We start from the raw sequence: 20,430 nt of genomic DNA on the forward strand, positions 1-20,430 counted from the left end.
AAGAAAAATTTAGCAACACCTTTTATTGGTTACATGCTGAAAATTTGAGGTAGAATAGACCTTACATGTTAGGTGTACATTAGAAGACACCATTCAAAGGTTTTTCATTGTCTTCCTATGTCACCATTTTTTGTGCGTGATATACTTGTATGACAAAATACATGTATCTTAATAAATTACTGAAACATAGAACTGATTTATACATATTTCAGAAATCAAAAAATTACTATCTTACATGCATATAGGTCTACTACACGAATTTGGTGGGTAGGATTCACCCTAGTAATGTGTAATCGCACGTCCATACCATGGGATGTTATATAATAAAAAAGATCATGTACGGCCATACACAACTGGATCTCATATCTTAGTTGCAAATTTAACATATCATATATGGATACACAACTGAATCACATATTAAATAATGCAAGTGCTGCAAAAAACAATAATAAATTAACAAAATCTAGAGCTGTAGAGAACAAAAACAGAGCAGTTACAAAAATAAAGGCCGGAAGCCTTACCATGGAGAATTATCCACAACACCATCACGAATACTACGGTAACTGTGTTGAGTATTTAAAGGTGCATTCTTATAGGCCCCACCGATGGTGAGGAGATGGGCATAAATCCACACTATTGCCACTGAGCAATTTGTCCGCAAATTGATTAAATATATGACACTTTGAGTGTAAAACATGAGGTATGTACTGTAATTAAGCATTTTAAGGATGTTTGCACGTGTTTACAAGTAAGAAACCACTACTACTGTTTCTGTTTGAGCATAAGACTTGGATAATACTCGCTTCCAAATAGATTATGAATTTGTGCCAACACCCATACAACACTCAAGCATTGACCTCAAAACTTTTATGCTCAAGCTCAGCTTAAGTCAGTCGTATTTCCCTCTACTCACAAGTTTGGTGGGGTTAATTTTGAAAGATTGAAGCAATAACTGAAGCTTCAAAGTTATACTACGAAGTATCCAATTTCATTGTGAATGTTTATTTATTCCTGACGTACAGATTTTTATTAAAACAAAAAATATCCTAACTTCAACATGGACAGAGGTAAGAAAAGTAGAGCAAATGTGTTGCAACAACAATGAATGCCAAATTTACATCCAAAAGGGAAATCATATCGACAAAAACCCAATAGCAATGTCCATCGCTAACAATATCAAGAACAAGATACCTAATCTCTCTAAAAATATCAGGATGGTGATCCAAACATAGATCAACAAACCTGATCTACAACAGGAATTGTAAGAAATGGGAATCTAAGGAAATCCTCCCCTTTTTAGAAGACGAACTACTCTCCCTAAAAAGATATCTTAGCTTAAAACTAAAATTCATTTGTAATAATCTACCATCTTCACATATATTATGACCATTATATTTTCCTAGGCAAATATTTGAATTGGGATCGAACTCAAAATGAAATACTAGGATACAATTCATAGTTCATACGCTTGGTATCATTTTTCATTTCAACAAGGTGTCGAGATTTCATGATGAAAACGTATATGGATTGGGAATCTTCCGGTATTCCAAACAATATCTCTTTAACGTCTGCATCGTTTTCTATATCTATCTCAACAATGGATGGCTAATTATATACAAATACTTTAACTTCAAAATAATCTCATCTCGATTACATACAGTGACTTCATACATCATGTCGGTAAATATTTTAAATGAAATATCACGTCCAACATACTTATTCTTGCATTTACCACTATACTTAAACCCGTCAAATGGGTCTACAATCTCTCCATCATAAAAGTATATTAACGAAATCTTCCTTTTATCCATTTATTAGATTCTCCCTGCATATGGTATTTTCATACTAAGAGAGAGATTATTTGTGACAAAATGAAAAATCTATAAAAATACTAGGAAAAAATGGTACACATTCTATCGGACCTTTAAGAAGCAATACATCGAACACATTAAATGCAACACGATAATCAAGTTCTAAGACACTAATAATTATAGTTCTAACTCATGAGAAAAATATCATCTTATAATTTAAAATTCTATAAAATTTTAATAAAACTAAATAATGAAAAAATTATCATTGCATTTATTTAAACATTAAAAATCTAATACAACTCTAGAAAGTCAACATTAAACATGAAACTCTAACAAATCCAAATCAATCCAAAAAATTAGTCATTTAATGATAAAATTTACATCAATCATAAATAGTCTAAAAATTCAAATCCTAATTGTACCTAATCGAATTTACAGTCTAGGGTTCGAATATCCCAAAACACATACACAAATAATTTCGATTCAAATTTCTTACGATCTCCACAACAGAAAGAGATAGATCGAAACTATTCTCAAGACCTCCACAACAGTGAGAGATAGATCGAAACTATTCTCATGATCTTCACAACAGTGAGAGACAAAGACGGAGAAACTTGCAAGTTTCTCACGTTCTCACAACGGAGAGAGAGAGAGAGAGAGAGAAGAAACTTGCAACATTTTCTAAATCTATCCAATGAAGAGAGAGAGAGAGAGGGGGGGGGAGGTCATACCTCTTCGTTTTCGATTTCTTGCTGCACTTGTTCGAAGGAAACAATTACAACTGAAATTACATAAATTTTTGTGAAAGAGGCGAGGACAAAACGGTATTTTCACTCAAAATTAACAAAAGGGTATTTTTGGAATATAAAAATAATGGATTACTGTTTTTACCGTTTTGGTAAAATAAATTAATTCCGAAAACGATAAATTTACCGTTTTCGAAATTAATTGCTACAGTGTACCGTACAGGTAAATAATTGAAAAGTTGTGCATGTTTTGGTAAATCTGCCTATTAAAAATGTTGATCCGTTATAAAAAATGATGAATATACATGTTTTGAAAATTTAAAATGAAGTGTATCCAACTTGGAATTTTGTCACATTCACCTCACCCTTGCATAGGGATTTTTGTAACATTAGCAAAAGTGGGTGTGGCAATATCAACTCTCTAAAATAATCCTTTGCGTATTTTTCCGGTCTGATGGCTTTTAAATTCGATATCACGTCTCTTTTCTTTCAACTTTGATATCGAGTTGACTCGGATGATACATCTCGTTTCATTCGAATAATCTCGTTTGATATTGAGACAATGATTTTTAACCATTTAAAAAATCTGAATAATTCAGTAAAAATTAAGAAACGGTTCTTATTAAAAAATGAACCCAAAAAAATATATAATTAAAAAAAATCAATTTGAGAGTGAAAAAATAGAGGGTTGAGACTTAATTCATTTGTCTCGATTAACTTGAATGAGATTTTACCTGTTTAACTCGTGAGTTAATTATTTTCTACACTATCTCGTTTGTATTGCTTGAGATATTGGAAAATATTATCCGAGATGACTCGCTTATCTCATGATACACGGTCGTCTTAAAATATTTTATGAGTTGATCTCGTTCAACTCGGATATCGAATTAATTCGGGCGAGACGTCTCGGTCTCAGACGAGTTTAAAAACCATGCTCGGTCTCCGCAAAAAATGATGCGAGTACACCTCACATGTAGCAAAGCACAGCACAAGACCACAGAACAAAACAGAGAGAACTTTTGCTTTTTAATGCTACTCAGTCCTCAATCATCTCTTTAAAAAGATTCAGATTCTCTCTCTCTCTCTCTCTCTCTCTCTCTCTCTCTCTTACTTTATTGTTTCGGAAAATTTGAGCTTCTTTACGTGTTCTTTGTGGGATTGGGGAGAAGCTTTGATACGAATTTTACAGTATGATTTCCTGATGAGATGATGTTATTGATGATGGCTAATAACAACAACAAAAACAACAACAACAGCAGCAGTAACAGCATCAAAGAACCCATTTTTCATGAATTTTTTGTTAGGAGTCCTGTCGATGAAGTAGTGCCGAAGCAGAGCTTAGCTTTTCGTGGCTATTACAGACTCTCCGAAGCTTCTGCTTCTTCTGCTGGTGGCCATGGTCCAGTATCTGCCACTTCTGATCTGGGTGGTCAGTGACTTGCCTTCTCTCTCCTTTTTGGAAAAAAAAAAAAGTCGGGCTTTTTGTCTTATTTTTCATTATGAGTAGTTTTGATTTTATGGGTTCTGTTAAAATTGATCAATTCTTCGGTTTCTTGCATTTTTATTTTCAATCCGGTCTATTTTTTCTTCTTTTGTTTTGTTGGTTGTTGTTAATGGAGTAGTTCTAGTGAGGTCGTTAGTGGGTTTAGTAGCCCCTGTTTCTTTCTCTTTTTTTTTTGGTATGGGTATGTAGAACTTGGCATCACTTTGCCCTTTTGAGACTTACTTCGGCCTTTTTGGTTTTGATTCCAAACTAAAAAAGAAAAATTAAAAAAATTGATGCAAATTGTTCTTTTATTCATTTAGTGTTCTTTGCATTTAAACAATTTCACATAATTTTTTTGGTTTTCAACTGAAATGACCAATTGATAGACATACTTATTTACTGTTAGAACAGACTAACACAATGGTTTTCTTATTGAAAACTTGAAACATCTTTGTTAATATTTGAGTTAGTTGAAACGAAGTTTTGTTGTATCCTTTCTTTTTAATCTTATTAGAAAGGAATGTGAGCAATCATATCGAGGGGGTTCCATTACATGGCCATAGGACTGACTTCTATGGGACTAAGATAAGTAATGGTTTCCAAGGAAGAAAGGAGAGCACTTTGGAGTCCCTCGATTCGCCCTCAAGGAAGGTATGAAAAATATTTTCTCCATGTTATTCTTCTTATGCTAGCTTTCATGTAAGGCTGAAGTATCCTAATTGTTGTGTAAATGTCTGGTATTGGGGGGCAGTGCCCTCGGCCCAATTTTTTTTTGTTACGAAGAGATAAATTATGTAATATTTTCTTTAGGGTTTTCTATTTTTTTGAGATAATAGGTTTTTCACTATTCCCAGTTTCTTTAAATAGAGATCTCTAGGACTGTAAAACTTGAAAGAAAATAGTGATTGTTCTTATTCTTGTTTTGATCCATGGACCTAGGCACACTGCCGAATCATGTAAATCCTTATGTTTTTGTGATTTTTGTCTTCTTTGCTGTTTAGTATTTTTAACAGTAATGTGGTGGACCCTTTCTTAGTTTTTGATATTGCTTGACACATTGAAATCTAGAAACTACGAAGTAGTATGGGGGGAGAGCAACAGAGGTCTCATGAAGAGGAATTGTTCTCTAGCTTGAAATCATCGAGGCCGATGAACTCTACTACACTCATGTTACAGCCTCCTGTTGGTAGGCGGCCTGATTCCATTGCATCCAAGTGGGAGCAGTCTCCAATGAACACTAGGCCCGCAGTGCAGAATCCATCATTTCTTGGTCAATTTGCAACTTATGTGGATATGGTCTCTTCAAACAGATATACGGATGGAAATGCTTGCTCTTCAGTTATTTCTCAACATGCTTCGGATGAAGGCTCTAGAACAGGTATTAAAGTGCCTGAGAGGAACACATCTGGAGTGCTGTTAAGTGGTTGCAGACCAAAGTCTGGTCCTCAAACTGCTGACCCTGGATCTTCCAATCCACCAAGGTTGATCTTACATTGCAGTTTATTTACCCCCCCTTTTTTTCCCTTTTTTTATTTTTTTATTTTTTTTGCATAGAACTGTGGAAAGTTGTTCATAAACTTTATTCTGCCTGTTCTGTGATGACCAGTCAACATGGATTAATGTCTCCTACTCAGCAGATGACCATATTTTATGCTGGCCAAGCTCATGTTTTCGATGATGTCCACCCAAAAAAGGTCAGATTTTTTTCGGTTGTTTATCAAAGATGGATAGTTGTATCTGTTGCACATGATATTGTTTTCCATTCTCTTATGTCAATATTCATATGGTGCACAATGGGTGAGAAATTAAATTAGTTTCTGAGCATGATCGACCAACGGGAAAATAGGTCATTTCGTATCAACTTGACCGAGTCCCTTCCACATTTATGTGAACGTAAATGCTTCAGTTTATTTGCTTGCATTATGCAGTTTGTATAGAAAAGTGATTTGGACTAGTCTCACTTGGGATTTTAGGATTAAATTTGAGGTGACTTGCAAAGAATTTCTTAGATACATTGTTGTTCTTTTATGTTCATCTACCTATTATAGGAGCATCTATTCGATCATTCTACTCGATAATCTTGATGAAACTCAACGTAATAATATTCAGTTTTGATTAGATAAGAATTCCATTGTGGTTTTGCATTGTGCATTGAAAATCCGAGAAGTAGTGTCATAATGATGCTTTTCTTATGGAATTTCAGGGGTTTGGGTGATCATGCCAACCACACGGTGGTGAAAGAAATAATTAGATCTTGTAATCCGCACATAGTAATGCTTTAAGAAACCCAGCTAGAATCTTTTAACAAGAGCATGTATCGGATGTTTGTTTCTGGGATTGAAGGATACAGGTTTGTGTTTCTTGCCAGTGATACTAGAAGTAATCGTGTTGGTGAGGTCATTTTTTGTGTGTTTTTGAGATACTCTGGTCTATCTACTGGGAGAGGGCGAGCAAAGTTTTGAGGTGAGTTGGATGACTTCATTGGTTATCTGATTTCCTGAATCCCAAGTGTGAACCCGACAGATCAGAAATTGCCTTAGTATTATTATTTTTTTTTTGATGGGTAAGCTGTACTTGACCCCACGACCTAAAGTTGTTTTGCAATGTGTCAAACCAACTGAGCTATGGGTCTAAGCCTTATTTTTTTTAACTTAATTCATTCATTCATTTACTTAAATCACATCAGATGTAGAAGCTAACTAAAGAAATAAATAAAAAAAATCTAACTTACTAAATTATATTGATTTTTTATCAACACCTCCTCTGTAACTCGAGCATTGGAAATTTAATTTGATGAGAGAAACTTGCATAAAAGCACTTGATATAAAAAATATCATACATTCACACCATTCATCCATACATATGTACCATCATCCAGATAATGGCTGTCTATTATCTACTCATACATACAGCTAAACTAATTACTTACCTACAAATAAATCTGTCCAATCAAATTTCCATCTGCACACTATACAATTTTCACAAACCTACTACTAGTAAATACCACCTTGTCAATTGACCTTTATGTAATTGAACTCTGCCACATAGTAAAGTCATAACTTACCTAATAATCGCTACATCACTCGATATCAGCTGCTACGAATCTGCACTGCAATACGACTATGGGGGGTGAGCTTTAGGAAAAAAATTAGTAAGTAGAAAAGTCCAATAATATGGTTTAGATGAAAACAAAATGTGCCACATTTAAATCCATAAAACATGCCGAATCTGAAATAGTTATTGGAAAACCTATTTATCTTTTATTTTTATAAAATACTCATTTTAAAACTTTAGTACAATTATCACCATGCAAACTTTTACACTCCCATTCAAATGTGTGAAACCTGAAGAAACCAACCCAAAACACACCAACTTTCACTTTATTTGAGATGAAACAAGAAAAACGAACTCAAATCCAAACAAATCGTTAAATTAGAAAACATAGAAGAGGGTCAACGGTTGTCACAAGAAAAGGTAAGTTAACGTGAAAATAGAGTTTCAAAAAAATTGTTTGCCATGGAAGAAAGTAATTAGAAACAAAAGTCTAGGGCGAAGTGGCTGAAGGAGGGGGATAATAATAAAAAAAATTTGCAGCAAATGGTCAACGCCCAAAGAAGGAACAATCATATAACAAATTGAATGTCCATGGTATTCCGTATTCCTCTTGAAAAGAGGAAATGATCAAAGGAGGGATGGTGGAGTTTTATAAGGAATTATATCTAAAACAACACGATGTTAATTCTTACGTGGATAATCTCATTTTTTATTTGATTGAGATGGAACAACATGTGTGGCAAAAAAGGCTTTTTGAGGAGTAAGAAACCTATGAGATTATTTTTGGCTTAGATAGAGACAACAACAGGTCTAAATGGATTTTCTATGGCTTTCTTACATTATTGGGATACTTTGAAAGATGACTTTATTTTGGTGGTGAAAGTCTTCCGTGAAGAGACTTTCCTATGTTACTATTCGAAAAGTGCTTTCATACGCTGATTCCAAGAAGTTGAGGTCGTATTACATTTTGGATCTTAGACCAATTAGCTTGATTGGTGCAACCTATAAGATCATTTCAAGTAGTTGGCATCTAGCTTGATAGAGATTATCCGAACTTTGATTGGGATGGAGCATGATACATTTGTCAAAGGGCTTTAATTCCTGGACATGTTCTGATTGCTAATGAGTGCATCAACTTTAGGGTGAGATCAGGAAAATTCAGGTATTATGTGAAAAATCAACCTTGAAAAGGCTTATGATCATTTTTAATTTGGGAATTTTTGAGGTTTTTGTTGGGTAGAATTGGATTTGGTATGAAGTGGTTTTGCTATACTATAAAATCTGTATCTTTTTCTTCTCTTTTTTGGTAAATGAGAGCCCCGTTGGCAATTTAGGAGTTCTAGATGCCTATGGCAATGTAACCCTTTGTCTCATTTTTTGTTAATATCCTTCTCAGGGCATCTAGCTGGCTTATGTCGATGACCATATCTAATGAAAATCCATCTTGCTTCGTTGATGGTCCAAGGAGGTGACGTTAGTAGAGAATGAGCAAAGGGAAACCCTAGCTCTGACACCAAGTTGATTATTTAGGAAAACTTGCTTAGTGGGCAATGACCCTACTAGCCTTTGTATTTAGGTAAAGTGAAGATTATATAATTTACAAGTATATCCTCATACATACACACACCAAAAATGATACATACACACATGGAAACTAGATACTTTACGTCAACATTTGGAGCAAAATAACTGATGCAAATGAGGTGTATGAATGGGTGTTGGAGCACTGTCATATTTAGTTGTAATATTACTACCGTCCTTTTCTGTATTAGGTATCTCAACCATCTCATTTAACAGTCTAGGCAGTTTTCCACAATGATATTAAGTGTGCATCTTAGTTTTTGCTAGCATTATTTCTTCTTTCTACTCAATTCCATTTCATTTTTGCACACCTAACCTAATGTTTTCATTTTCTATTGGTCACCAAATTCTAAATAGATCGTAGTTTTAGGACTAAAGTCTCTTCTATATTCTCAACAATCTATTGTTGATGTGATATGGTTAAGGGTAGTGTGTACAAGACGGGCATTTATTTCCTTTACCATCTTTTTCGTACTTCGATTTATTTATTTTTTATTTTCTAATGTTAAATGCTTGTTTGTTTTGGTATTAGAAGAATATGAATGGATAAAGGAACAAGATTCTTTATGATAAGGCTTTGTTGTATAGAAATTGCGGAATGGGCTGTTTTTTTTTTCTTAGGATGATCACTATGGTGAGGATGTCATCCTAAAAAAAGATCAGCCCAATCTAAAACTTCTAACCCCATCAAAAGTGGTTTAGAATTGAGTACGTCGATTTTTTTTCTGTTTTAGATTGGGCTGATTTTTTGTGAGGATGATCTCCTCACCATAGAGATCATCCTCGCAAAAAATCAACCAAATCCGAAACTTGTAAGCTATATAGGACAAATTTTGTCTCCCCAACATTGTTTGCCGAACGCTACCCTATATATAAAATAAAACACAATGGTGGGTCCCACCCTAGTTACAGTGGAGTGGGTCCACACTACCCGACTTTATTGCCTTTCCGGTTCACCTGCTTCAACTTTAGTGTCTTTCCTCACCTTCCATCCCTCCTTTTATCAATAATATTGCTCTAATCTTACCATCTTTCCTCTTTTACCCCACTACGATTGGTCCCACCCCAGCTACAATGGAGTGGGTCCACACTACCCCACTTTATTACCTTTTTCTCTTCACATCTTTCAACTTTATTGTCTTTCCTCTCCTCCCCCCCAATTTTTTTCAATAATATCCCTCTAATTTTACCATCTTTTCTCTTTTACCCCTTTAACGTCTAAGAGGATGCTCATGCCGTAGGCACGGGCAAACTCTAGTGTGTGTATATATGTATACACACACAAATTTCTTAGCTTACAAAAATAGTTAGCATTTAACAAAGCTTAGCATAATATTCCTTTTTAACAAAGTGTCATGAATTTTTCTCGTACTCTATCAAAATGTCTCATTCCCGTCAACTTTCTAATTGGATGTTCCAATAAGTTAAGCCATGCTTGTGGAACTAAATGTTCAAACAGTCCTGCTCTATGAGCCCTTGGGGATTTTAGTTGCTAACAGATTCAATGGAGCTTCTTTCTACCCTACTTTTGTTTCTTACCTTGCCTTTTACCTATTTCCCACTGCAGCTACCCATCTTTTAAGTAGGCTTTAAAGGATGGACTTTTGCCAGTGTAGGGCAAGGCTTGAAGAAAGTTTCTACTATGTCTATGATCTATGATAAGTCAAGTTTGCTTTTTTTACTAAGCAGAAATTCATTAAGGAAAGCGAGGTCGGCTGAGATGACCAGCCAAGTGAGAACCAATACAAAAGAGATTACTCATTAACAATACAAAACATTCATTTTCACATAGTTTTTAAAAGAGTCGCGTTGCATTTGCCCCTTTTTTCATGTAGTGGCCCCACTATTTAGGGACATCAACTGTGAGGAAGCCAATGAGATTGGTTAGCGTGTGATGTCATTGCTTTTGTAAGTATATAACCTGGCGTGAGAGATTGACTTGGAGGGTTAGAGCCCTACTAAGATTGTGCTAGTGTACATGGTTCATGGGTACGGGCTTGGAGAGATTTGCTGCTTGTCTTGTGACTATCAAAAAGGACACTTTATTTTTTAGTAGTGTTGTTATACTCAAATGTTGGACACACTGACTTTTTTTTACCAAGCCTCAATCTTTACACCCACCCCTTCCCTTTCTCCCCACAAAGAGGGGTTGGGAACTTGGGATTTAAACCTGCCACGAATCTCGATGACAACTTTCAATTTTGTTTCCTTTTCTTTTCTTTTCTTCCACTTTCAAAGAATACCCCTCCGACTTTCTATGTTGCCTTTTCTCTTCTTCCCCATTTTAATAATACCCCTCCATCTTTATTGTTTTTCCTCTTCTCCTCTCTTTTCCAATAATACCCTTCTTAACTTTAGTGTTTTTCCTCTTCACCCCCCTTTTCCAATAATACTCCTACTACTTTATTGTCTTTTCTCTTTTACCTCCTTAACCCCAAAAAACAGTAGGCATAGGCTAACTCTCTTATATACTAAAACCAAAATTTAATAAATTGGTTATATCACAAGTCTATCTTTTAACCCAAGAACAAATCATGATGGAACCTATCAAGTAGTTAGTTCCAAGGTCTTATGATTATATTATTTCATTTAGAGGGAATCATGAAGGCCTTTTCAATATGTTTCCATAACATTGTGAACGTGTCCTATATTATATATAATAAATCAGGATGGTTTGTGGCCCCCTAAATTTTTTTTTGTTTAAAGATGGTAGTCTTGTATTACCCTAATTTGACTAATTTAAAATGATTTGAATTCTCCGAGACAGCTCGCTCTCTGTGGGCAGACCATGTGTACACTTGTCGCAAGCTATTATACGAATTAAAATTGGCTTAAAGAACAAGGTTAATTTTCTAATGTGTCAAATTACAAGACATGAACAAAAATCCTGCTGATACCGTTGAGGAGAATGGAGGTCCATTCCGAATATGGTCTAGCAACACATTTTAGTCCAACCACGGTCTTGTACGACCCATAATCATGTGCTGTATTCCATCAGCAGTCAATCCCATTTGGCAGATGACCTCACCATATGTCCATGTTTGACAATCTCTGCCAAATGTATATCCTAGAGTTTACTTGTGCCTACTGGCCTGGGCATCCACTTTGGGGTAAGGGGGGTAAAAGAGAAAAAGCAATAAAGTTGAGGGGATATTATTGGACAAGTGGGAAGAGGAAAGAGGACAAAGTTAGAGGGGTATTATTGGAAAAGAGAGAGAAGAGGCCAAGCAATATATAAAGTTGAATCCATTTAAACTTTGTTATGAGTTTCTAAGAAGGATAAATTACACTTTCACCCCCTGTAGTTTGGAATAATTCTATTTTGACCCCTTAATGTTTTGACTCCCTTATAGTTATCTAAGGGATTCACTTACCACCCTTCCATCAAATTGCCGTCAACCTAACTGTTAGATTCCTTTTATAAAGACCATTTTGCCCTTTTTAAAATCTTATTCCTTTTTATAAATAAAAATATGCTTGTGAAAAAGTGGTTCAATGAATGCTTAGATGGGGGCATTTTGATTTTTGTTTCCATTTTGACCCCTTAATGCATTGAGATGATTTTATTGGTAGTTTTATTGTTTTGGGGTTGTTTATGACACGGGGAGGAATTTGCAATTTCTAAAAGTTTTAAGTGAGAATTAATCACGTGCTCTAAAATAGATCTTGACCATTGGATTTGTAAAGATCCGACAAACAGGAAGATTTGTGTGCATCTTTGTCCCATATTTTGTCAAGGGATTCTGACCCTATACACACACACACACACACATATATGGAAGCGCTCGAAGGCCCTAAAGAGAGCCAAACATTTTTCAAAATAGGGGTTAGCAGTTTTGGAGTTGGCTGATTTTGTGAGGATGATCTTCTCATCATATAATCTCCCTCACAAGAAATCAGCCCATTCCAAAACTTCTTACCTATAGGTTGAAAAAAATGTTTGGCTCTCTTTAGGGCCTCCGAATGCCAGCCACATATCTATATCTATCTATCTATCTATCTATATATTCAAGCCCAAATGGATGTTGCATATGAAATGTGTACAAAAACTTATATTCCATGAAAAGTGTCATGAGAAATAAGTAATAATCAGTAATAAATAGAGACTGAAAAAAAAGTATGTACGTTATATTATAAAAAAACAACCTTCGGTTCAAATACTTCCAACTTTTAGTGAACATACACAAAACAGTTTGCTTAGTTGTTTGTAAAATCAATTACTTTAATGAGATATCTGCAAAATCAATTCATTTGTAGTTTTTTTTATTACGAATTTCTGTAACAAAAGTATATAGTGCTGCACTTTAAGTTTGCTTATGGTGGTAGATTTTTAATACTGTATTTAGTTTTATTTAATATTAAAAAGTGAAAAAGGAAAATAAAATAAAATCAAACTGTAGTCAGTTGGATTCGTCACTTGCAAGAAAACACTGGAGTTTATGAACAGTATGCAAAAGAGAGTTTCATAAAATTAGCACTATGGGCCTTCAGTAAATATTCTTCTAATTTCTTTGTGATTTTGATTTTGTATTAAATAATTAAAATGTGTGTTATTTGAGGTCAATTTGTGACACATATTTGTCCACCCCAAATTTTCAGATAAGCTTTCGATGAGGATAATATTGGTAACACATATTGGCGTGAAATGGCCTGTAATTTGTGTTTTTTTCTTCTTTATTAACATGACAGGCTGATGCAATAATGGCTTTAGCTGGATCAAATGGAGGGTCACGGTCCACATTTTATTCCCCAAAGTCTAGTATGCCACAATCTCTTGGTGGAATTTCTTTGCAAAATGGAGAGAATGAAATGGGTATCAGCAACTTAGCAATCCCATAGAAATTACAAGCAATACTATCCAAATCAGGTAAGTCTGGTCATGGATTCAGCCAAGGTGGGTGAATCCCAACCACCCCAGGTGATCATCTGAACATATGATGTGTGGCAATTCTTTGCTGATTTACTTATGAATTGGGGTACGGTTTGCAAAAGTTGGTGCTGCAATAGAACCTCTCTTTTTAATGCATCACTGATCCCAAGTATCATGTACAGGTTGTAGGGGGGCCATCAAGAGAATTGTAATGAGGGATACAAGACACCCAACTCTGGAGTGGAAACCGAAGGCAGAAGAGAGGTCAACTGACTTTGTTTTCTGTGGGTTTTTAGATAGTTTTCTCAGGGAACTTGAGTTTTTATTTTTCGATATTTTGCGAGGTTTACTGTTTGTTGCTCCAGACAGAGTTCAACTAAAGAATCATAATTGATTACTCACCTTGCTAAACTTTTAATTTACATTTTTTGGTTCACCCTTCAACATTAATTATTTATTGATGGAATTTAGAGGTGTTTGAACTTGATCATTTCCTCATGCACATGAAAGAAATCATAAAATCTTCCCTAATATGTTCTCTTTATTAGCCAACAATAATAAAATAGAGGGTCCCTGTAGGGGTGTAAATGGGTACCCATTCAACCAAAACTAAACTGGGACTGGAATTGAAAACCCCAATTCTGGTTCCCTTTTTATTCGAATCGATTAAAGCCAGGTCTAAATTGGAACCAAACCCATAGGAACCGGAACTGGAATCGTTAGGCTCTATCCAATGGGTACCCGCGGGTACCCAGAATCAATTTATTTTGTCATTTATTTTCATACTATATATGATTTAAGGTATTTTTTTTATTTAAAGATAAATGCATGTTATATAAAATTCTTCAAATTTTCATATAAATTATCGATTAGAGCTTAAAATGAGTTATTTTTCTAAAAATTTATTATTTTTAACTAAAATAATTTATTATTTAAATTTTTTTTAATTAATTTGTATTTAATTATAAATGCATGTTATATAAATTTTTTTAATTTTTCATATAAATTATCGATTGGAGCTTAAAATGAGTTATTCTTCTAAAATTTTTTTACTTTTAACTAAGATAATTTTTTATTTTAAAAATAATCATTAATTTGTTAATTTTTTTAAAGGTATTTTTTATTTATAATGATTTGAAATATTTTTTTCTCATTCGATTCTTTCGAACCAGAGTCGATAGGTACTTGTGTGATTATAATCTAGTGAATGGCTACAATGAATCCAACTGTACTGATCCGAAGTTGTTCCTAGCACCTCCCTTCTCGCGACGACGTGGTACCTACCAAAATCACTCCGACGCTCAAGTTAGAGAAGTCAAGGCCATCGTCCTTAGTACTGGTTAGACTCTAATCTCCCCAGAAGGATCCCTTTCAATAGTGCTTACTGTGCTATTTATCCCCTCTGACTGTCCTTAGGGTTTCCTCCTCTATAGGCTGCAATCATGGGATCTCCACTAACTCTGCGGAATTGTTTACCTAATCGAGATCTTCTGGATCGATTATACTTACCTCCAGAGATCTCCTCCGTGATCTCCGGGATTGACGTGCACGCAACAGTTTTACGATTTTCCTTAGACCTGCCCTACCTTGCTTGGCAGGCCTAGTTTGGCTTATTGCTATATTGTCCTGTCAGCCATACTAGGAAGGTCCCTGCTCTGACTTGCCATGCTTGCAGGGCTGTGCTCCATATACTATTGTGCACCTAGTACCACTTAGTCGATTCGGACACGTGTACAACTTAGATTTAACATGCAATTATTTTCCTCTACAATTACCCCATCTCGAAAAGGCGCAGGGTCTCTTCATCTCCTCGAGACATAATTTCACTTTCTGATTGGCTACCTTGCTCTTTCATAATTGTTGTAGATACGTGATTTTCGTCATTACGACGGTCACATTTATTAAAGATTGGAGTCGCCGCCATTCATGTTGTAAGTGGGTGTGAATGGTCACCCGATGTACATTTTTTAAAAAATTGTAATTTTTGACATTTTAGTGACTCACGATGGATAAGGGGCTAATCAAGCCTAGAGATCGAGGTAAGCGGCTCGGTTGGAAAAAGGGGAAGGTGTTAGGCACCCTTTTCTCCCCACCAAGTGGCGGTAACCTCAAATAACTCGGTCATTTTATAATAAAATAAGGAGGAAAATAAAGTGCCACGTGGATGTATTTGTACCCTAGATAGGGGTTTGTTTTTAACATTGATGGAAATGACCCTTATAGACCTTTAGCCTTGGGATCCATTCATCCTAAACTTTTTAAAATAAAATAAAGAGGAGGGGGATGATAGAAGACTGAAGAGGAGAGGGTAGAGAGAGAGAGAGGGGTATTTGTTGCACTCACCTTGAAGCTTCTCTTCTCTTCTTTCTTTCTTCTTCTTCTTCTATGCTTCTTAGGTCCTTAGTGGAGTATGAGAGAAATTACTTTTTTAGAAGATGGTATGAAAGAGTAGTAGTAGAGATGAGTAGAAAAAATATTTTTTTCTTAGTAAAACTTGGTAACCATTTTTGGAAGGAGGGGAGGGGTATTTATAGGTGTTGGGAGGATGTTTGAGGGTATAATGGGGTTAAAGGTTAGGAGAATGGGTAATGACATTCTTTTTTAAAGATGGGGGTATGAAATTTGGAGTGAGATTGAGGGTAGTCTTATAAAGAGAGAAAATGGGTGAGGTTTTGATTCAAATGGTTTGGATCCTACCCAAATCCATTTGGGTAGAGTGTTTGGTAGGATAAGATGAGTGATGATTGATTGGGGGAGTGGGGGTGTAAGAGGGTTGTTTGGAGAAGGAATGTTAGGTTGGTTGAAGAGGTGAGGTATTTAGATTTAGGAGAATGGGTTATGTAAGAGGTTGGTAGATTGATTTTTGGGAGGAGAAAGGGGATGATGCCATGTGGCAATCATGATGAGAGGGTGAGGTGATGAGATTGGTTGATTGGTTGATGGGGGTTGTTTGATTAGAGAGAAGGGTATGGGTTAGTTGGTTGATGATGAGAGAAGTATGGGTTGAGGTGATTTTGTTGGAGTGTTTTAAGGGAAAGTGATGGGTTAATATGTAAGAGATATGGGTGGTGATGTGGGTGGTTGATGATGTTAGAGAATGGTGATGGATTAAGGTATGGGTTGAGGTGTGGGTGGTTGATGATGTTAGAGAATGGAGATAGGTTAGGTTAGGGTAGGGTAAGGGTTGAGGTGATTTTGGAGGAAAGGTGATGTGTTTGGTTGATTTTTTTAGAGAATGATGATGGATGTAGGTGATTAGATGAGGGAAGTGAAAGGGGATGATGATATGTGTCATCTTTTGATGTTGAAAGGGTGATTGATTGATGTGTGTAGTGGTTAATGGGTTAGGGTTGTGGGTTGGATATTGAATGGGGTATGGATAGTGGTTTGTGGGCTTTTAATGTATTGGGCTTGAGTTTTAGGATGGGTTGTAAGCTATTTTGGCTTTGATGGAGTTTGTTTTGGATTGAATTTTTGATGGTGGGTTTATTTTAGGGTTTAGGTGACATGGGATCGATTTTGGGTTGAGGGTAAGGTGAGAAATTATTTTAGGAAAGGTAAAGGTTTGTGGGCCTTGAATGGGCTTATGGTGTTTGCGGGTTTGGAGATGGAGCGATAGAAGGTAGATGAAAGGTAGGTTTCCTAAGTCTCACATTTTCTAATTTATTAATTTTTTGGGATTTTTCAAATCATTGATTTGATCACAAATGCCACATGTTGGCAACTTGGGCCTTTTAGGTTCGTTGGGGAATTTATCAATTTTTTGTATGCAAGCGCGGAGCGGTGAAGGTTGGGGCATCGTAGGATGAGTCCGGTCCCTTTGGTAGGTCCCTTAGACCATTGTGAGGTCTTAGGGGTCTTGGCTCGATCAAATTGCCACCTTTTAACTTTTTGGGCCTTTGAGGCCCGTTGGCCTATTTTGTTAGAAAGTCGATATTTTGAATGGAGTGGAGCATGTCGAGCTTTTTGGTGGACCTACTAACCCATTTAAAGGTGTTAGAGGCTTTGATTTTGGCGAAAATGCCATATTTTGAGGATTCGAGCCATCGAGGCCCGTTGGCCAAATTTATTAGAAAATTATTGTTTTTGGACCCTTTTGAGTAAGGGCCCTTTCAAATTGGGGTGTTTACCCCTTCTTTGCAGAAATTGCGTGCAAAGAATATACTAAACCCCTATTTGTACGGGCCAGATGAAATTTTGCAAAACACGACTTTAAATTATCGGTTGAATTGACGACTTTCGTAAGAAATGGTTACTCAAGCACGGGGTTTGACAGAATTACCTTATTGATTCCTTGATCTCGATGGCGCGGAGCTCGTGTGAGATCTCGGATTTGATGAAGATTTGGTGATTTTTGAAATTCGGGTACTTCTCAGTCATGTTTTAACAAATCGAAATTGAGTGCAACTCGATAGGGTTTTTGACATTCTTTTTGACTTTTTTCGTATTTTTTTTATTTTGATTTTTTGATTTTTTTTGATTTTTTTGATTTTTGATTTTTTTTTTATTTTTGTGAGAAGGTTCAATGGGCTTTGAACAAGTTGGTGTGCATACTCTCTTTGCCTAAAGTCCCATTGCAATGGAGCTTGATTGAGGTTATGTTAAGGTGTTGAGTTCCCGAGCTCAATCTCTTTCGATTTCAGGAGCACGAAATGACTCCCATTATTGAGGAGTTTGAAGTGTTGTTGGGGTTGGGATATTGGGCCTAGTTGTGATTCCGCCATAGCGTGATGGATACCGAAGTGAGGCTTCTGACTTCTTGGGGATAAGCCGCAAGTTTTTGAAGATTCCAGACGGTGGATCGGTTTTGAAAACAATGTCTAAATCCTTCTTGATTGAACGCCTCACGGATCACTCAAAGCCGTTGGTTCACTTTAATGCTCTTACTCTGATGGTGGTAAGTCAACTCTTGTTCCCAGGTGGTGGAGACATCATAAATCTTTCTCTCATTCCCGTGATTCAACAAGTCTGGGAGGGATGCCGGTTGGCACCGATGCTTTTGAGCGAGATGTTCCAATCTCTCACGGCTTGTTCTTCTGGTCGTGATCGAATTTTTCGAGGATGTGCCCCACTCCTGCAGGTAAATTCATGGTTTTTAAACTCGGTATCGCGTCTCGTCTCGTTCAGCTCCGATACCGAGTCATCTCGGACGAGTTTTCCGATACGTTTGAGACGTCTCACGAGATAACTCGAAAATTTGTACATGAGTTGTAAAACTCGGTCAAAAAAATCACTTTGTGAGTTGGTCTCGTTCAGCTCTGATACCGAGTTAACTCGGGCGATACGTCTCGATCTCGGACAAGTTTAAAAACCATGGGTAAATTCCGAACTTAGCTTAGTTTTTAAATTTAAACTTGGATTTGTTAGTTTCCAAAGTTTAGAATATTCCTGTTATTGTAGCTTTGGTTTATGGATCATCTGACTTCAACTGAAGTGGTTAATCGCCCATTTTGCGTTAATGCTGACTCGTACTCATGATGTCGAGGCGGGTTGCTCCCTTCATCTCGGGTGGTAAAGAAGAATGGTATTCTTTTATTGGTAACCTTGATGATGAAGAAGTGAGGTGAGTTGGTGCCTTCCAACCTCGAGGGTCTCCTGTGATTGCATTTGACGGTGTCCGTTTCCTTGTTTTGATTAGTCTTCACGAGGCAACTCATTATGTACCACTTCGAGTTCTTCGTCAATTTGGTTATGATCAGGGTGTGCTCATCCCTGAGAATTTCAATGAGTTGGTTGGTCCATTGTCGACTGCACTTTTGAGTCGACTCGTAAAAGAATGGGGTCGAGTTGAGGTTCTGAGTCGATCCATCTTTGCAGCACATTTGTTCCCGGCATACTTTCATTGGATTCGAGAACTCGTCTCTGGGAGACCATCAGTGTCGATAGTTCCCCGAACACGTCCTGGTGCTTCATCTTTCTTTGATTATCGAGATCGAGTAGAGGAGTTTCAGACTAATCATCGTCGAATTCAAGCTATCTGGCTCAAATCCGAGAAGAAGATGCAGAAGGAGATTGCTCGACTGACATCTGTCCTTGCCCAGTCTGGATCTAGTGATAGTGGCGAAGTGGCTAGACTTCAAGCTGAAGTTGCTGAGTTGAGGGATCGACTTGCCCAGTGTCCTCATTTTGAGGACTTTGCGGCATATTTGGTAAGTTGTGATGCTTCCGATGCTAAAAGAGTGATGATGAGCCAGGCTGCCCAGTTCCGTGCTATAGAGGAACGCCTTGACTCCTTTTTCATTTCTCACCATGATGTTTGATTGACTGCGTTGTATTCACTTTTTTTGTTTTTATATTTTATTTTCATAACTGAATGTATGCAAAATATTGGAAGATTAATGCAAAGAAAATAGGTTTTGTACTTACTTGGCCTCAGGTATATCTATTGTTCTTGAAAACATGAAGTTTTGTTGAATGAGTCCTAGATTTGTCGTCATTGGCCAAAATAGTAATTTTGAAATGTAATTTTGTGAAATGTCTTTATCAAATGAGTACGATAAATTCAGAGTTTGTAAAATCTTTGGTTATGACGATTTTGGTGTTTTTGCCAAACACAAGGGATATAAATGTCAATTGTTCTTTTGGTTCCTTTAGAGTCATCCCCTGTGCCCTGGTATTGGAGGATTATTATTCGCTTGGACTACGGGTTTTGAGAAAGATTTTGCCGTTCACAGTTTATACTCTTGCGGGCCAGGAGTTTTTTTTTTGTTAACCTTTACTGCCCCTGGTGCCAGTTACGATTTTCACCAGACCCGATTTTCACATTTTTGCGCATCGACGTCCTTCTTGGGATTTTCATCGTGCCGGTGGCTTTGATCTTGCCATAGTCTGATTCTTTTACTCATAGTGCCCTTTCAGGTTTTCCCTATGCCCTTTCAGACT

The 20,430-nt window shown here is 36.4% G+C and overlaps 1 protein-coding gene across 4 annotated transcripts; it reads left to right on the plus strand.

Annotated features, from left to right (window-relative positions):
• The first annotated feature begins 3,504 nt into the window (after nt 1-3,504).
• Nucleotides 3,505-13,984, plus strand: LOC147388902 (protein TIFY 8-like). Of its 4 annotated transcripts, none has more exons than XR_015170652.1 (6): nt 3,507-3,986; nt 4,558-4,694; nt 5,112-5,524; nt 5,650-5,737; nt 13,368-13,596; nt 13,731-13,984. XR_015170652.1 is itself a non-coding variant. In XM_086418555.1 (6 exons), the coding sequence occupies exons 1-5, from the start codon at nt 3,764-3,766 to the stop codon at nt 13,515-13,517; spliced, it is 1,011 nt and encodes a 336-aa protein (XP_086274681.1). In that variant the 5' UTR covers nt 3,507-3,763; the 3' UTR covers nt 13,518-13,545; nt 13,731-13,984. The 4 variants fall into 4 exon arrangements, 3 of the variants coding, with proteins under 3 accessions (XP_086274682.1, XP_086274681.1, XP_086274680.1); XM_086418555.1 differs by having other exon boundaries at nt 13,368-13,545; XM_086418556.1 differs by lacking the exons at nt 13,368-13,596; nt 13,731-13,984 and adding an exon at nt 6,247-13,342 and having other exon boundaries at nt 3,505-3,986.
• The last annotated feature ends 6,446 nt before the right edge of the window (nt 13,985-20,430 follow it).

The sequence above is a fragment of the Akebia trifoliata genome, chromosome 12, assembly GCF_017979445.1.
Source record: "Akebia trifoliata isolate Shusen 1 chromosome 12, ASM1797944v1, whole genome shotgun sequence".
Classification (NCBI taxonomy): domain Eukaryota; kingdom Viridiplantae; phylum Streptophyta; class Magnoliopsida; order Ranunculales; family Lardizabalaceae; genus Akebia; species Akebia trifoliata.

Excerpts from the sequence above, each read along its gene's own strand:
- LOC147388902 (XM_086418554.1), top strand. The coding sequence starts at position 3,764 with ATGATGTTATTGATGATGGCTAATAACAACAACAAAAACAACAACAAC. Across the intron at positions 4,695-5,111 it reads TCGATTCGCCCTCAAGGAAG|AAACTACGAAGTAGTATGGG; the intron begins GTATGAAAAATA and ends ATTGAAATCTAG. Across the intron at positions 5,525-5,649 it reads GGATCTTCCAATCCACCAAG|TCAACATGGATTAATGTCTC; the intron begins GTTGATCTTACA and ends TGTGATGACCAG.